Below are 18,892 nucleotides of genomic sequence, written 5' to 3'. Positions count from 1 at the left end.
CGACTCCCTGGTACCCGGAGCTGTGGTCAGGGTGCCTGGGCCTCGGCTGGCCCGGCAGTGAGGACTCACCGAGCCTCGGCTCCGCCGCGTCCTCATGCTATGTTTCCCACTGAGCCCATCCTCTTCCTCTTTGACAGGTTTGAACATGAATGGTGGGGGGTCCACAGGCTTCTCGATGGGGGGGAGCTCCCCGTACTTCTTGAAGTGGATGCGGCAGTCTGTGCAGAGCAGGATGTTCTCTCGGGCCCCGTGGTGCCAGTCCTTGGAGGCTGTGTGAGGGAAGAGGGGCAGGGGTGGCGACTTCAAACACCAGTGTCCTTGGAGATCTCTGAGCAGGTGAACCCTTTTGGGGGCTCAGCCAACCCCACAGCCCTGGACGCAGACAGACGGCTGACACTCAGCGCAGGTGCCGGTGCCACCCCGCTCCGTCCCAGGGACTGCTGACCGCCCCGCCTGATCTCGTGCAACCCGGGAGGCGCTGGCAGCAGGCTCTCAGGGGACAGGCACCCCACCTCAATCGCAAGCAAGTCTGTCCTACCCACTGATCAGCACTCTACTGGCTGCTGACCAGGGGAGTGAAGCAAAATAAGATTTTTAACTTGAGTCTTGAGTAACTCTGAAGCATAGCACAAATGTCAAATCAATTATGGCCCTGGCAGGCCTCCAATTCGATGCATGAAATGTTCACAGCCTGGAAGTGCCTGAGCCTGGCCTGCTCCAGTGAACGCTCCCCCCCCGCCCCCGCCCAAGCCCCACTTACTGGTGGTGAAGCAGTGGCGGCAGGCGTACCCCTTCAGTTCCTGCTCGCTGTCCTCACTGTCAAAGTCATCCTCGCTGGCTGAACTCAGGTCCACTGGGCATGGTGGGCACACAATGGAGGTGGGAGAGACCATGATCCTCAGCAAAGACTGGGACCACTTGTACCCTCTGGCCTGCCCCAGGCTCTGAGCCACCAGTGAGAGTGGCCCAGAAGGCCAAGGTGGGACAGCGAATTCCTCAAGATGTCCAACTGCGTGTGAAAGGGGGTGTGCAGAGGCCTGCCCTGTTAGGCATCTGGAGCTCATGTCATGCCTGGATCTGGGGCGGAAGGCACTGACACCCATAACTGGTGGGTGTGAACTAGGGGAAGAGGACCCTTGACACCCTCCTGACACATCCGGGCATGCTGAGGAACTGCCAGCCCTGGATCACTAGATTACTTCTTACGTACATATGCCACAGAAGTGACCCCCTGGGCCAGGACAGAACCCGAAGGCACTCCTGCTGCATGCTAGTTTTTAGGGGTTAACGAGGTGTGGGCTTCATTGTCATGTCGCACGTCACACCAGGACCAAGAAGAGAATCTTGGTAAAGCAGGAGGAAAAAGGAGACACAATACAAGTGCGAGGAAAACGCAATCAGTACACCATCTACCGAGTGGGAAACCTCCTGAAGTTCCAAAACACACTTAAGGCCAAGGCTTACCTTTCTGTAAAAAAATGAAATGATGTTGAGTTTCTTATAAGAATTTAAATGTATGAATAATTTATAAAACCCTCCCTACCAAATCCCCCAAGTCACAGGCTTTTGTGAGCGTGTGCACACGTTCTCTGGGTCATCAGCTCCAGGCTGTACTGTGACCAGCCTGTGAGTGCAGACCCAGAACTGGGACACGATGCGTGGCTGCAGTGAAAAGTCACCCACTTACAGAATTCACTGGACGGGGGTCGGGAAGGCGTGCTGACGGGCGTGGACGCAGTGCGGGTCTTGATCCTTCTGAACACGGCCTGCCTGCGGTGCCTGCGGTGGGCCCGGGAGCTGGCGGCTTCAGGGGTTTTCTTCCAGTAGTAATAGAAGGTGATCAGCTCCCCCTGCAAGAAAGAAGGGCTGGCTGTGAGGGAAGTGTCTACAGGGGTTTGGCTTTTCCACGCCACACGCCCTTCTGTCGGGTGCAGAAGCTGTGCCGGAGACCAGGACCGAGAACAGTCTGCTCCTGGAGTCGTGAGGGGCCTGCCGCCTCAGCCCAGCGGGCACGACCTCTAGGCAGCAAGAACATACATTCATTCAACAGCTATTTGCTGGGTGCCTACTGTGTTAGCACTAGAGGTACATTAATAAACAGTGGACAGAAAGGAAAATCCTCACCCTCTGGGGTGGGGGTGTGTGTGTGTGTGCGTGTGTGTGTGCGTGTGCGTGTGTGTGTGTGCGCGCGCGCGCGCTCATGCACGAAGGATGTGTTCCTCACAGCATTCCACCAAAATCACATGAATGTGATAAGGAAATGCCTGGACAGATAGACGACTAAAGAAACAACCAAGGTTCTGGGGAACTGGGTCCAGGTAGGAGGTCAGGAAGGACAGAAACCCAAACCCAGGACAGCTGCTCTGTAGCCTCCACCGCAAGCTGAGTGCCCACAGCAGGACAAGCTGGGACAAAGTCTTAAAGGCAGTATGTGGGGATTGACAAAGAAAGACTAAGAGGGGTTAAATGGATGGAATGCGACATGTCACAAGGTCAGTCTTTAAGGCAAAAGTAGCTACTCTTTTCATGGCCCAGCAGTGAGGCAAGACAGCTTTTTAAAAAATACAGCAAGAGGACATGAGCCCAAATACAACTTTAAGAAAAAGGGACTTTTGTACCCCCACCCTCAGGGACAGCAGGCACACCATACACACGAATGGGCAAGTGGCATTTTAGCTAACCCTGGTTGACAGAAGACTTATTTCTTAAAACAAACATCTTGAGATAAAGTATCTTTTTTTAAAACAAACAAACAAACGAACGAAAAAACCACTTAAGGCAGTGAGAGAGCCTAGATCACAGTGATCCTAATTAAATAAATAATGTAGAAAGTCAGTTAACTTGGCAGACGAGACGACTGTACCCTGGGAAGTCACCGCTGGGGACCCCAGGGTGGGAGCTACGTGGCCAGTGCAGCACTCTTCCTCACAGAGGGTTCACTGTCTAGGGAATGGTAGAGCCAAGAAAGAGAGAAATTTGGTTCTCCAGTGACCTAAGATCTGGCTGGAAATATCAGTGTTGGCAGACTGAAATAGACAAATAAGTGCAGATACCACACGACAAACTGTAGCAACTGACAGAGTACCACCAATCGAATGAGGTTTTATTAAAAACACCCCAGAAGCCATGGCCTTGAGGCACGATGACAGGTCAGTTGGTAAAGCAGGCAGATTTTCGGTGGGAAAATGGCTTCTCCAAGGCACGTAAGGCACATTGCTGAGTACTCACTACTCAGAGTTGCTTCTTGTGCCTTTTCTAAGGAGGAGGACCTCAGCTGTCATCAGATCCTTAAAGGAGGGCTGGGATTCGAGAGGAACCTGCCTGGCTTCCATACGTATACAACATGTACCTCTTGGAGCTGTGGGTATGTTTCAGACTTTCCAAGCACCACTTAACAAAATGCTAGTTACTGCCAATATTTAACGGATGAAGCGCGCACGACCCCAGGCCAAGGAGGCCAGGAGCCAGCCACCGAGGCCAAGCAGGTGCACATGCCCACTCCGGCCCCTCTTCAGCTCCCAGAGATGGTAACTGAACAATAGGGAAATGTAGGGCTGCCCTTGAATTTCTGACTTGTTTGTCTACAAGGTTATTCTACAAACACAGACTACAATTTTCCTTGGGGTCACCAGAGCATCCTGAGCCCCTAAGGCCAAGATCCAAATCCGAGAATCTCCTGGCTCCTGTCTCTTTACTTTCAACCTCCCTGACTTGGAATGTCATTTATCTACACTTGGCTGGCTGGAGGGAACAAACTCATAAACCCACTAGGGGTTAAGAGACATGTGATGGCATGAAACTGATCTGGCTCCAGCTTTCCTATGAGAAAACACAAAACAGAAGCTAAGGCAGGTCACTGCCACCCCTCAAATACTTCGTCAGAGTGGTGTGCTTCATCGGTTCAAAAGGGCAACTGGTGAAGTACATCAGAGCCTAGCAGTCCCAAAGCTGGAAAGAACGAGAAAACCCAAAGTGGTTCCTTCCACCTCCTCCTTTCGCGAAGTCGTTCTAGGGCCTGGAATGTGAAGCTACAGCAGATGAAACAAAACAGAAACGAGGGAGAAAATCAGATGGGGAGAAGGTGCTTTCAGGGTCTCTATCGACCCTCAGTCTCACTTAAAGGATATTCAAAAGCTGCCACTCTGACCTGCCTACAGAGCCCTGGTCTCTAACGTGGCATTGCCTCACCCTGTTACCAGGCATTATTTCTATTTCTTAAATACAAATGTTCTGAAAGAGTTTCACGTGGTATTAAAAGACAGCACAACTTGCAGATGAAAGCAGGGGACAAGAGGGTTCGGGGAGGCTGTGAGACAGTCCCAATGGCAGACCTCAGACAGGACAGGCTCAGGAAAAGGCCAGGTTCACAAGGCTCTACCTTTACGCCCACGGCATGTCCTCCTCTAGTGTGTGAGAAAATCATGGGGAGAAGCCTAGCGCTGAAATCAACACCGCCCTTCTGCCACCATTCAAGTATCAGCTTTTAAACAAGAATAAGGATCAGGAGAGATTCCGTCATCTGAGTGCCAAGGACCAAAATGACCAAGCTAGGAAAACCCTCCTCTGTAAGTCTAAAATTAGATGAGGAAATGAAAGAATATAAATTTCAAAATTCAAGAAGACGGAGGAGTGACTAGAACTCATACTCTGGAAATGTAAAATGGTCAAACCACTCTAAAGCTGTATGGCGGTTCTTACAAAGCTAAATAAACATTTGCCATATGACCCAGCAATTATTCCACTCCTGGGTGTTTACCCCACAGAAACAAAAACATGCTGACACTAAGACTTTTACACAAATGTTCAAAGGAACTTGACTTTTAGTAGCCAAAAACTGCAAACAATCCAAGTGCCCCGGAACAGAATGGATAAACCGATTATGGTACACCCATTCACTGGAATACTACTTGGCAGTGAAAAGGAATAAACTACTGATACACCCAACAGCATGGATGAATCGGAAAAACATCATGTTGAATGAAAACAGCTGACAAGCGAGTGTACATATTGTATGATCCATTCTAGAAAAGGTAAACCTATGATCACAAAAAGGGAAATCGGTGGTTGCCTGGAGTCTAGAGAGTAGGAAAACTGCTTATAAGAGGACATGAGGAAAGCTTTGGGGTGATAGGAATATTCTATAAATCAACTGTGGTAGTCACATGGATTTATACAGCTGTCAAAACTCAATGAACTGTGCACTTAAAGTGGGTATGTTTTTATGGTGTATATGGTATGCATGCCAAACATACATCAATAAAGTTGACCCCCTCAAAAAAAAAAATCCAGACCAGGTTTTATGAGCTGCCTCCCAACCACTATAGTGTCTAGAAGGGATTAAACATTGGAATGGAGCAAATCTAGGAGGATTAGAAACCGCATACTGGTGACTGCATGGGTGGCTAGGTCTTGAGCACAAACAAAAGAACACGTCAGGGAAAGCTTTGGGTCCACAAACAGGGAGTGAAGCAGCTCAAGCCTCCCCAGGAATGAAGTCAATTGAACTTTAATCAAACATGCATAGTGTGTTCTGCAGAGACCCGCAGCACATAAATTTGGGGAACAAAAGCTGCTGCAGAAATCAATAGCTTACTGAGACATTAACACAGGCAACCATTGATCAAACGGCGGCTCCACAGAGGCAGCCTTGCAAATTAGCTCCTGCACGCAAACACAGAGGTACCAATGCTGTCGGCACGAATGGCCCACAGTGACCATTTTGCTCGTGTGCTCTCACCTCACCTCCCAACAAGGCCTCAGAGTCAACGCACCTCGCATCTCGGCACTGTAGCTGCACACAGCGCGAGGACCTGACCTGCTTTAGTGTCTGGGGGGCAGGAAAAGAAAGGGGCGAAGTCCTCTCCAATTGGCAGCACTGATCGAATCCCCTGGTCACGTTTAGCAGCCTCTCTCCCCCTTCCTCTCCCTGCTCCCCATCGCATCTCCCTCCTCAACCCCTCAACCCCTTCGCCTAGCCTTTTCCTTTGGTGCTGGCTGTGGCGGGTTCCTCTGGATGTTACTAACGGGTCATATGTACAAAGCCACTGGCAGTAAGAGATCGGCTCCTGGATTAGGTACCAGTGGCGCCCCCTCCCCGCCGCAGGCTCTCTAGGCAGCATTCGGTTTCCCAGATTTTTCCATCAAAATAAAAAAAAAAAGGGTGGATATACCATGCACAGAAGAATGAAACAGGAAGAACTAAGGTGCTCTGCTCGGTGCTCTGTGGGTGGGGTGGGGGCTGGGAAGTGAGAAAGAAAACGAGACACAGAGTGACAGGCTGACAAAGTCTCCAGGCATCCCCAGACAGCTCAGTTATGGGTCGCTCCAGTCATCTAGCTTCTGGGGCTGGGGTCATTTGGAGAAATGGTTCCTCCTCCTCAGTCACCATTTTACTTCTGTGTCTCCCATGCTAGGATACAAGTCCTTCAAGTTCAGTGAACATAAAAGGTCAGGGCAGGCTCCCTCCACAGCCCCACAGCCTGGGCAATAGAGGTTGAAGTGACAGGGGCTGGAAGGCTGCTCAGTCCTGCCAGCTCCACTCTTACAGGTGGCTTTACCCTGGGAAAACAACAGACTGGACACACGTTCCAGGCCCAAGTGGGCACCCCCAGGATGTGCGTGTGCGCGAGCAGTTGGGGTTGGGGGCGGGGTGTGGGAGCTGCCAACCTTGCTTCCAGAGACCACCTGACTGGGGCTCCTTCTCATCCTGCAAGCAGGTCGATTTACCTGCAGGCCAGGAACAGAACTGCTGTTTAACTTCCCTCAGGCATTGCAATGTTAAAGGAGGAGAACCTGTAACTTGTCCCACCCAAATGAAAAATTATTTCTTTTTTTTTGAAGTTGCGATACACCACGTGTCTTTTCTCTAAGGCACCTTGGGGAAATGAAAGCACAGGACAGATCGCTGAAGAGGGAAGGTGCTGTAAGCATTTCACGTATTAAAGGCCCATTCCCAGCAAGCATCTGTCCCCAGTACTGAGCACAGTGGCAGACGGCCCCCTGCCCAAGGTTCCTGTCCGTCTCAGCCCAGCGCTCGCTCAGACAGGAGCCCTCTAGGAGGCTGGCGTGGAGGCAGGAAAAGGCAGCCAGCTGTTAGAAGCATAAGGGCATGCCCAAGACTGAGTCTACATTTTTGTGATTATAACATATTATTGCCACAAGCACCCAAACAAGCCTGGACACCTGAGGTGGGGGTGGGAGGTGTGGCAGGAGATGAGGTCCAGGGACCCAGCCTATAGCGTCCAGCGTGCCTGCAGGCTGCCATCTATCAGGTCTTCTCTCCACAAGCCAAGGAGGGCCTCGTCTTTTGGAAACAATGCTGGGCACACCCCTCTTTCAACTCAGTGTTCCTCTGCCTTCCATCCTCACGCTTCTGTGACCGGCAGAAAAACGCATGACTCCTGGTCTTATGTGCTAAGGCAGGCCCTGGAAAGCCAGTGTGCTCCTCCTTGCACACACAAGAACGGGCAGGGGACGCAGGGAGCAGTCTAATCCAGGGCCCCGCACACGAGGAGTGCCCAGGTGCCAGCCTCACGAGGTACCCAGCAGAGACCGCCCACAAACTCCTCTGCTGTCGAGGGAAAGCTGCAGCTGATTTCTTCTTTGCCATTCAAGTTTCCAAAGGCCCCCTCGGTGGGCCGAGCACCACCTGCTAAAAAGGAGAGGGGGACAGGGGGCGGGCGGGAGGCCAGCCTGGAAGCCGCTCACAGGTACTGGCGTCGTAAACACATACACACCCTTCTGAAGCTATTTTACAGGCCCTCAGGCCCACCGCCCACTGTCAGCTGAGTGGATGTGATGGGACAGGATCCCCTATGTGGCAGGACTGACAAATGCCTACGTCTGCGCGCACCTGACACACTCCACTGCAGGGGTTAGACAGCGAGCGTTTAGAAGAAATTCTCTTAATTCTTTAAGACGTATATTGACACTCCGATGCTAAGTAAATATTTTAACATGAGTATGTAGGGAAAGCGCAGGTCAATGATCTCTACACAATGCCTTAAGTCTATATGCTAATGCACAATTAGTTGGAATCCAGATGTTCTGCTAAAACTTTCATTTTGAAGAATGTCCTTCAGTGTCCATCTGGCGTTTCCTTCGGTGGTCCAGGTAAAGAGGATGAAGAAACCTACCGAGTACCTTCTGGATCGAATAGAGAAATCTGAAACAGAAATTTTAAGGTGTTTTTTTCCAAGAAGTTCCAGCAAGCAATGAAACAAGGCCCCAGAGCCCGTAGGGGAAGGAGGAGAAGGAATATGGTGTAGAGCTGCTTCTCAGACCTCATTCCCAGCCCAGGGCCCTGAGGCCATGAGACTGCTCTGGGAGCCAGCCACGGGGAGCCCGCATGGGATACGTCCCCTGGGAAGAGCTGCTCTCACTGCAGTGCTGGGGCCCTGCAGCCAAGCCCGGTCTTCCGACTGCCATGACCACCCCACGACCACCGAGCCTGGAAATTACGGCTGAACTGCTTCTTGGTAAAAACGACTAATTCAAGGGTAGTGAAGCAAGTCAGTAAAATTTCCTGGCACAGACTTCAATGCAAGTCATTCTTTTCCTTCACTCCCCAGGGATTCAGGGCGGGCTCTGACAACTGCTCGGAACACGAGGTGAGAAGCTGGGCCCTGGGTAGAACATGAGCTTAGTGATGAGCAGCTGCCTTCACGTCTTCTTCCAGCATGCAGCTGGTTGTCTCCCAGCAACGATGCTGGTAATTAGAGTGACACTCTCCTGGGCTCCTTCCTCTGTTAACCAACCGCACGCCCTAGTCCCCGACGGAGCCCCAGCACCGCCAGCACCCTGCCACTGATCGTTAACTACCACCTCTGCGGCTCCGCGTGCATCTGGTGGAACGAGGCACGCAGCAGACTCACGGCCTCCTGCCCGCCAGAGGCAGGAAAGGCGCCTGGTCTAACGTACCACCGAGGAAGCCCAGCGTGGGGACAGGCTGCTTCCTTCTACCCACTGCCAGCGCTGCTCCTGGAGGAAAGCAAAGGGAAGGCTGGACACATGGTGAGGGCTCCTGGGTCCCCGTGCTATAATGATGAGGCCACACTAAGACACCCACACTAGATGGCACTTACGTCCCCCATCTGGTTTTTTAAAAAGTCCCAGTTAGGCAGGTTAGACAGGAAATTTTTTTTTTTTTTAAACAATTACCACCACTACACATCTGTACATTGTGAAGACAATGAAACGTGTGTGTGTGTGTGTCTTAAAGCAAAACTGTAATGAGATCTACCAAGCTCTAAGTTGCTTTGTTCTGACCTCAGCCACCTGCAGATGCTCTGGCCCCACACCTCCATGAGGATGTCAAGACTCGAGGTCCTGGGCTGGCCTGGCCCCTCCCACAGAGACTAGGTCGGTCTTCCCAAAGCCCAGCTCTGACCTTGTCACTTGCCTCTCCAAATGATCGAAGGCTCAAGCCCAAGAGAACAAAGACCCAGCTGCTTTGCTGCTTCTTCCAAGTCTTTCCCTTGGTCCCCAGAAGACTGTTCCATGCACTCTGCACCCTTTGTGGCCTTTGCTTAGGCCAAACGCGGTGGCCGCTCTGCTGGCCTTGGTGCTTTACTCTGCGCCTGCAGGACACGGCCCTAGGCCTCCTACCAGTCCTCTGTCTCCCGGTGTCCGAGGCCAGGCCTTCCTCACAACCCAGGTCGCGACAGAGGTCATCACCTCCCCACCCGCTAGAGGTCATCTTCTCGTCGTCTTCACCAATGCATCCTTCGATTCTTGCCTCTCTCCCATCCGCACTGGCTCTGCGCCTTGGGCTGTCGCCGTGAATGAGCCAGTCCAACCTGCAGCCTGTGACCACTCTGTCTGGGAGTGCCACAGAGGCCTAGGACAACATCTTGACTCTGACGAATAGTCAGTAAATGTCTAACAAAATGAGTGTTTTCTGAGATTAAAAATTACCTTAAATTAACTCTAAAGGACAAAACTTTTGAGAAATAGATCCATGACTGCCAACTTTTTATTTTGCCAAGTAAGGTCATTAAAAATAACTGCCTCCTGATCTCACCATTATTTCATAATAGAAATGACATTTGATCTTTAAAAAACTAGAATACACAATATCCAAATAACAAGAGTTCCTTAACTGATAGTGTTATAAAGAATGGCTACATTGTTCTTATTTTTCATTTCCCATGGGCCAGTGAAAACACAATCCGTGTGCACGTGTGGGAGTTTGGGAACAGCTGCTCCAATGGGGGCCTGGGTTGCTCCGGGCCGGCGGGAGGGTGGGCTTGGGGATCCAATGCCACCACCTCCTCGCTTGGTGGTTTCATCTACAAACCAACAAACTGAATTTTACCGGGCTCTGAAATCTATAATGATAGCTAAGCACTGTAAATATGCACTTAACATATTTAATCTTCAGAGGTACCTACCAGATAAATATCTTTATTATCCCTGCTTTTACGAAGGAGAAAAACAAGAATTAGGGAGACAAAGTCATGTGGTCGAGCTCACAAAGCTTCAAGTGGCTGCCCTAAGGGTCTGGTTCCAGAGTTCACTCTATTATGAACTAAGAGAAAAATAGCCATCTATTTTTCTTAAGCCAGAGGCTCAAATTTGGGTTATCTTTTCTATGGAATTCAGCGCAATAGTATCTTAAACCTGTTAGTCGAACTCTAAATAGTTGTGGCTGAAGAACACAAAAGAGCACTGCGCACCCCCGATGCCAATGGGTGGCCAGCCTTCCCACCTCAGGGTGCGACCACCCCCGGCACCTATGAATTACAGAACCTGAAGCAACACATTTGATAGGCACAAATGCACAATCAGAACTAAGCACAAGCTAGAGAGACATTTTCTCCTGCCCACACCAGGAACAAACCCCATGCACGGTACCGGACAGAGCGTGGGAGCCCACAACCACGAGCAGCCCCACACGGCCTGCTCGCCAGGCCTCTAGCCGTCCAGGACTTGCTAGGGGAGACGCCCTCTGGCCCACTTTTGGCTCTAGGCTACATATTCACAGAGGCCACCAAGCAAGTGCCCTTCACAGGCCTCCTGACCCCAAGCAGTGGTTCCTCCTTTCCTGAGGAAGGCTGAAAGCTTAGATCAAACGAAGTCCCTCGAGTTCTGCACATGCTACAAAGCATTTTTCCAAAGTACCTTCACCCAGAAGCATCTAAAGCAGTGGCTCTGAACTGTGCATAAAACCGTGGAGTAACTCAAAGGCCAATGGGGTGGACGTCCTGAACCTCGACATGGTTGCTGCCACCTCTCTAAGCAGCTCCACTAAAAAACTTATCTACCGATCAAGCAACAGATAGGTTTTCTATTTAACCAAAAACAATGACAACAATAATAAAAAATAAGATTTGGATGTTGCTTGTTTGAAAACAGAGATCAAAGTCATCATAAATTGGTCCTAAGGCCCAGTCTGAGCCAGGGCTCCCAGGCACGTGCGGCCGGCAGAAGCCTGGGCAGTCCTGACGCAGCCGCAGAACTGGCCTCCGCTCAACACCGCCACTCAGAGGCCTTTATTTTTCGCTTTACTGAGTTGTTTGTTTAAACAGACTGTCAACATTTTAAATATAATAATGTCAACATCAGGGATCTCGATTTCCTCTGAAGAATTTATTCGCTGAAATCAGTTTTCTTTCCCACAAGTTACATATTCATTATTTCCTGAATTCATTTTATTGGAGTTTAGCAATAGGCCAAGTGGGATTTCTCACCGCCCTTGGTTCTATGGCACCACCCTTCTTAATGTTTTCTAGTTCCTGTAACAAAACCACAACTCTATTAGCAAAGCGGGGGAAGGGGGGGAAGAGGGAGAAGGGGGAAGGGGGCGGTGCAGGCGAAAGCTGTTAAAACCACAATTCTCCATCTCGTAAACATTTTTCTATTAACCAACCTTTCATTATATGTGCAATCTTATTATCCCTGCTCAGTATCAAAGTGACACCCGTTAGGGTCACCCTATAAAGTATACATTGGCAATATAACATTTAATGATGGGAACGGGACAAAAGATGAAGGATGGGAACGGGTGGAAGGCTGCAGGACATTTTAAGAGGATCATCAGTGATATCTGTGCATTTCCCGAGGTGCTAATTGAATGACAGGGACGGGAGGGAAATCCGTTTTTGAGCTCAGAAGGGATAGTTAGGAGAAAAATGTTTTTTGTATTGGAAGCATGTAATGACTGCCAGGAAATGAGAATGGCTATGCTGGTAACATTGTTTCTTATATTTTACAGTTTTTACAAACAGAAAGCAAATTATCAGGTACAATCCATTTCTGTAAGTTGAATTTTAAAGGGCAGAATAGAAACTCTCGTTACAAATGAAGGAGGGAAAGGGGTATTTAATTTTGTCATTGTACCACTTCTGTTTTAGTAACAGGAACAGGTGCAAAAATTACTCTTCAGAGCACAAAAACACAATTCAGTACCACACACTCCTACGTACATTGAAAACATATCATCTCTTTCACCTGAATTTTGGATTTAAGGCACGGCAAAGATCTTAGAAAAATCCAAACAAGCTTGCAAACCAAGTCTGTGCTCTTGTCTTACACACGTGGCCAGCACTGTCTCACAGTAGCTTTTAGCACAAAAAGGTTGGTTGGCGAGGGGACAGCAGCTATCTTCATTCAAGCATTCAAGCTGTTGCGCCCCCACCCCCCCCCCCCCCCAATTTATGTGAAGTCCTAACCTTAGAATGTGACCACACTTGGAGACAGGGTCTTTAAAGAGGTAATTAAGTTAAAATGAGGTCACTGGGGTTGGCTTCAACCCCATATAACTGGAAGAGATGAGGACACAGATGGGCACAGAGAGAGGACCACATGGGGACACAGGGAGGAGATGGCTGTCTGCAGCCAAGGAGAGAGGCTTCAGAAGAAACCCTGCTGACATCTTGAACTTCCAGCTTCTGGAACTCTGAAAATCAATCTGCTGTGGAAGCCCCCAGTCAGAGGTGCTTTGCAGGGCGGCTCTAGCAGACTGAGACACAGCCTGGGGACAGGGCTTCATAGTCAGCTTGGAGGAGAGGAGGTGCAGGGGAGGTGACCTCACTCAGACCGCTAGCTGCCCCCAGCAGGGGCGGAGCAGAGTTTGGAGGAAAAGAACAGGTGAAGAGGGGCAGCAGGGCGGAAAAATGGTGACTAACTGGCCACCATGCAGGCACCTGGGCCCCTACAGTGGGGGCCAAATCTCCCAGCTGATTCCAGCGGCTCCAGAGAGCAGGTTTCCACACTGGTGTCCTCATGCCTGCTCCAGGATGACCCAGGAGAATCAGCCCAACTCCGGACCACCTCGCAGATGCCTTGGGTGTCAGACTGTGCAGCTGGAGGGACATGATGGGAAGGAGGACGACCACAGATGAACACACAGCTGCCGTGGAACACAAAGGAAGAACTTGCCCAGAGTTCCCATAGGGAAGGGCCAAGCTCCACCAGGCCAGTGCTCCCCCCGTGGCCTTCCCCATGAGGCCGCAATTGGGGCAACGGAAGGTTGTGCAGCCTACACCTCAGGGACAAGCGGCACATGCACGAGACACTCTGGCCACAGCGGCTCAGTGGTCCTGGGTCCGGAAGAGGCTGTCCTGGTGACTCACACGCACGTGCACACCACAGTGCACTAGGGTTTGTGCTACAGTTTATGGAAACCACGTGCAGATGGATCCTCTAATCACAGTTTGTGATCCAGGCTTAGAGGCTCACCGGTCCTGGTTCCTACCTGGGTCTCCCCAAGAGTTCTTGTCCGAGGAGGCCCAGGAGTGAGGGGTTGCCTCTGGAATGGGTGTGGAGCCTGCAGGGCACAGGGATGGCTGCTCTCTGGGGACTTGTCTGTTAATAACTCAGCTGCTCCCTTGGCAGCACCCCCACCCGAAAGGGAACCTAGGAAGGCCATGCCCCACTGTGGGGCTGGTCACCCAGGACGGCCGAGCGCTTCTTTGGCCATTTAATACACACGTTGAAAATAGGCGGCTGGACCTAGAGCTGCAGCAAACCGTGTGGTCGGGCGCAACTGATAACCAGCACTCTCCTCTTTCCATCGAAATCCTTGCAACTCTTGTTCTGGAGACAAATCGCCAGTGTCATCCTCGTGGTGACCTCAGTCACCCCACTCTATCTGCCCCCTCCCCGGACTAACGTGAGACGTGGCAGGAGGAGGGATGGGAACGTGCTCCCGGGGGCACCTTCACTACCCTGATTTTACGCTGAGACTGGTCTGAGACGTGAAGGTGCTCTAGGCTGGCTCTTGCTGCAAGGCCGGTCTTGGGCATTAACCACCTCTAACAAAAAGTCACACAAAGGGAGGAATATTGGCATATGAGCCCTGTATTGTTATTCAAACCTGAGATCCCAGAGACTCTAAAAAGTCAACAAACTTCATTAAGAACTTTAAAGCTTAGCAGTTTCCAGGCCTCTGTCCAGTTCCCCTTCACGTCCCAACGAAGTCAAAGCCCTTTGCAGTGAAGTAGAACAGAACGAGTCCGCTCTGTGCAGACAGAGCCCCCGGCCCAGGAGCCCCACTCTGCTGGGAGAAGAGCCAAAGCCAGGGCAGAGACCAGGACTTGCAGAGGCATGGCCCGCAGGCCCTGGTGCCGAGAAGGCTGCTCTGACATCTATCTGTCAGGGCCCCTGCAGCCTCCATCTCCTACTACACTCACCCTCGGACAAAGGGGCCTGGCGGCCTTCCCCTGGGTCCTGCCTGCTGGCCCAGGTCTCCGGTGCGGGCTCCTGGGATGCCTTCCTCCTGGCTGCCATCAGCCTGCTCCCCAGCTCCACCTGCTGTGATCCTGGCCATCTTTCCAGGCGCCGAGTCACACCTGCCACCTCATGCATGCTGTCTTACCTGAGCCATAGGTAGCAAGTTTCTTATGAGCCTCTTTCCATGAATATCAACCCTCTCTTGCTTAGTTGTGACTCTTTTATGGCCCGGATGCCACAGAATCTGGTAGGATAGTAAGTTACACGGTTAGAGTTAAACCCTCCCCTAAGGCTTAGTGAGGACACAGGCCCAAAGCTCGAAGTCAGGAGAAAGCGCTCTGAGTTCCCTCGGGGTGCCCGAGCACGCGCTGGCTTTCTGCAGACAGGCACCAGGAGGCTCTGGGGTTACGCCTAGCTGTTCTGCTAGACTCTCAAGGAAACAAAGTCAAGCCAAAAAAGGACAACTTGCTGGGCTGGGGCCTAGAACACCCATGGTGACAGATCACTGCCCGTGGCAGTGTCTATGCTTCCACCAGCTTGGCTGCAGCGATCCCAGCTTCACCTCTGCGCCCACAGTGTTCCAACACTGGCAGGACCAGGTGGGCCCTCAAAGCTCCCACCGCCTGGATGAGGCAGTTCGCTGCTCAGCTTAATTTAAGCTTTGGCTCGGTAATCTTGGTCAAACGGTAAACGTGTGTGCGCACGTGCTATTGAGGAGGAGAAGGGAGTGAACTCGGCCTTTCTCAGGTGGAGTTCCTCATGTGAACCACAGAACGTAGGTAACAAAGTGACTATTTTCTCAAGTCTCTTAAGGATGGAACATGACTAGTACTATTCTAGGCGCACACGAAGGATGTTAATACACTACACGCAATGAACTGCTCAGTATACTAGGCTTCCTGTTCTCTCAGAACTTAGAATGAGAAAGGCAACCGCTGGCTGCACCATCTTGGATAGGTTACCGAAGCCCTCTGGGCCTCTGTGTCTTCACTTTTAAAATGAAGATAAATAATAGCATCCCACTCATCAACATTAAGAAGAGCTGATGCATATAAAACACTCAGTATGGTGCTTGGCATATTGTAAAAGATACATAAATGCTAATGTTCGTTATTATTTGATATATGACACTGGAACAAACCAAAAGATCAAAGTGGTGGTGCATGGCAACACCTGACTAGAAAGTAATGGCATCACTGCCACAAGCAAGGACAAAGTCCTACGTAAGAGAAAGCAAACAGACTCAGCATTTCTAGAAATAGCAAAAGCATTAAATGTCTTAAAAAAATCCTGACTCGAAAGAGCAGAGTTGAGCTGCACTGGGTGAAAAGAATACAATTCTATTTAAGAAGATGTAAGGATCCGAATGGTTCGCGTGCTTACACTGGGCTCAGGAGGGCTGGCTGTGTTTCCAGGCTGGCTGCCCCCCATCCCTGGGGTCACAGGCAGAGTCAAGCTCTAGTTAGGTCAGAAACCTCACCAGTGTGTCCAGATCAGACCCACACAGCAGCTGCTCCGAAGGACTGCTTCTCACTTGTACCCATGAGCCTATATTCAGCACAAACCAAAACACTACAGGGGGCCGGAAGCCCCTCTGGAATCCAGTAATGTGACCCGTAAAGCTTTACCTGCCTGCATCCCTACTGCTGTACTGAGCTCTTTCCAGTCTTCCATTACTGGCCATGTGGCCATGGGAAGGAGAATCAACCTTTCTGAGAGCCTATTTTCTGATCTGTAAACAAGAACTGGTCCGCAGTGGCTCCCTCCTTCACAGGGTCGTGGTTAAGACAAAAGTGCCCAAGCGAGGCCCGGTACATATGCTCAATAAAGGACAGCTATTATTTTTATTGTTTCCATTTGGAAAAGTACTAGTGTGCTAATTAAAAAAAATTTTTCAAATCTTTCAAAGAATGGTCTCTTAACTGACTCCCCTCTACCTTCCCCTAAAACTACAGGTACTTTATGCAGTCAAAGAACAGGCACTGCGGGGCACAGTGAATAATAATGCTGTTTGGGGCAAGTTCGCAGGGTGAAAGATAGCACAGGTCAGAGATCGGCATCCCCCCCGAGGATCCCAAATAGAACCATCAGAACAACACATGCCTACCTAATAGCCTCGCTGGGGCAACTTAGAAGTCTGGTCTCTTCCTAGCCCAGGCTTGTTCTTAGATAATCAGCAAGATAATGAGAGCACACACAGTATCATCAAACATTTCAGGAGGAATGAGAACAAACCCCAAGAGAATGTCCTGCGGCTCTGTAGCAGGCTACTCGGGTTCAACAGCTGTGCCTACACTTCAGTGCAGAATTTCCTTGATGGACGGACTGGAAAGGTCTAGCTTGGAGGACTTGCAACAGCTCCGTATTTAATTTTGTGACACCATAACTCCATTCTTAAAAGTGTCAAAGAACATGTCCTTAGGTTAAAAATTATGCCAAATTATAATGAACTATTATGGAACTGTAAAAATATTCTCTATGATAGTGTGGGACACAGAGTGTCAGGAACTTCAGACTGAAAATGCTGGTGGATCACAGACCCTGCAGGCAGAAAGGAAATCTAGGACTCTCCAGGAGTTTAAACCAGAAAGAATCTATGTTTATGATGCTGAGCTGAGGATGGAATAAATGTTGTGACACTCACTGTATCACCTCCAAAGCATCCTTGGGCTCACTGACTCAGGGGTCCAGGCTCTACAGTCTATTCCACATCGTGGCTGTCCTTCTGCTGCTCCGTGCTGTGAGCTGGGACCCCTGTGAAGTCCAGTCCATCCCTGAGCTACATATGTCCTCTTTCCACATTCCCACTTTTTCTCCTCAGGACACAGTGTCAGTTCTGGAATACTTTCTTACCACAGGGATTGTGCTGATGTGTCCCCCAAATCTATGTGCTGCTCTTGGGGGTACCAAGGCTCCTACCTCCTAAGGTAGGGTTAACAAGAAGAGTCGGGATGTCTCCTGGGAACTCAAGCAATCACTTCAACAGTGAGTCACATAAAGAGGCCAGTGTTGGCTGCTTAGGGCAACAGCAGAGACAGGAGGTTGTAAACCAAGCCCAGATAAGAGGAAAATTGGCCTGATGAGTATCATTTAAAAATTCCTGTCACATATGATCTGGAGAAGAAAGGCTCTGATGCCATAACCAGATGCTTTGAAGGCATTTTCTCTGCTCTCTGTAGTTACAGTAAACAGCACAGTTCTGTACACTTTTACTCAAATGTTCCAGAAAAGCGTTTAATAAAGACGACAGGCTACTAACAAAGGCTATTAAAGAAGACACGTTTTTGAGTCTAATAACCAAATTCTAAAAAGTCCCTGCTAAACTCTCATTCCTGTGGGCAGGAGTGAGAACAGAATGTGATTCGTGCTGAGTAACAGAGGTTAACGACGGGCCATCGATATACCAATCAGGGCATATTTCTCAACTGATGAAATGACCATAATTGCTTCTACAACAATCTAAAAATGAACCCAAAGCAGAGTCTCTAAAGTCCCGCTTGCCCAATAGCAGTTCTGCAAGACTATTTCACCAACCACTGAAATCGTGGGCCTCCATCTTCCATTCCTGAATTCCTAGCAAGACTAGGTCAAGTGTGGCCTTGGGCCTAGGCTGTTCTTTAGGGGAAATGCAGGGGGAAAATGGAACTCCTGAACTGTCCCAATTGTATTTGAGAATTGTATTTGAAGCCTGCTTGCCCTTTGCCCAGACGGAGGCTCAGGCTTCCTCAGGAAGCCTCGGGAAAAGCACGGCCCCTGCTATGTCATAAATGATCCAAGGAAGATCCGGTCCAATTCATAAATATTGAATATAGTGACTGTGGAATTTAAAATCCTGCTATATGTTATTTCACAAAGTAAATATGGAAATTCCAAGGGTGCCAAAAGGACCCTTAAGAATATCAGATAATGTTGCACTTTCTGGCTCCTAGTGGCAAAACAAAATAAACCCATGGCCTGAGGAGGCCTAGTCCCTACCTGGTGAACTTATTACACCCCCTCCCTCTGGTTCAAAGGAGTCAAAAGAAATGCAAAATAGCAGCTGTTTCCAACCTTCCAAGCAGGTAAGGCAAGGAATTTACATAAATTTAACGGGCACTTTTGTCTCAACTGGTCAAAATACCAGTATATTTAAGAAAATTTATGATACTTCGGTTAACTAATCTCTCTTTAAAAATTATTCTTTAGAGTAAGATACACACACACACACACACACACACAC

The 18,892-nt window shown here is 49.8% G+C and overlaps 1 protein-coding gene across 7 annotated transcripts in view; it reads right to left on the bottom strand.

The window, feature by feature from the left end:
• The window catches only part of RERE (arginine-glutamic acid dipeptide repeats), a 366,623-nt gene that overhangs the window by 10,677 nt on the left and 337,054 nt on the right, over window positions 1–18,892 (bottom strand). For all 7 annotated transcript variants that reach the window (XM_011368442.2, XM_011368444.2, XM_011368443.2 and 4 more), the window contains 3 exons: window positions 1,688–1,850; window positions 761–853; window positions 70–269 (listed from right to left, as the gene is read on the bottom strand). In XM_011368442.2, coding sequence (XP_011366744.1) covers window positions 70–269; window positions 761–853; window positions 1,688–1,850 — 456 coding nt within the window. The remainder of the gene's footprint in view (window positions 1–69; window positions 270–760; window positions 854–1,687; window positions 1,851–18,892) is intronic.

The sequence above is a fragment of the Pteropus vampyrus genome, unplaced genomic scaffold (genome assembly GCF_000151845.1).
Source record: "Pteropus vampyrus isolate Shadow unplaced genomic scaffold, Pvam_2.0 Scaffold142, whole genome shotgun sequence".
Lineage (NCBI taxonomy): Eukaryota > Metazoa > Chordata > Mammalia > Chiroptera > Pteropodidae > Pteropus > Pteropus vampyrus.
This window is presented reverse-complemented; position numbering and strand designations above follow the sequence as displayed.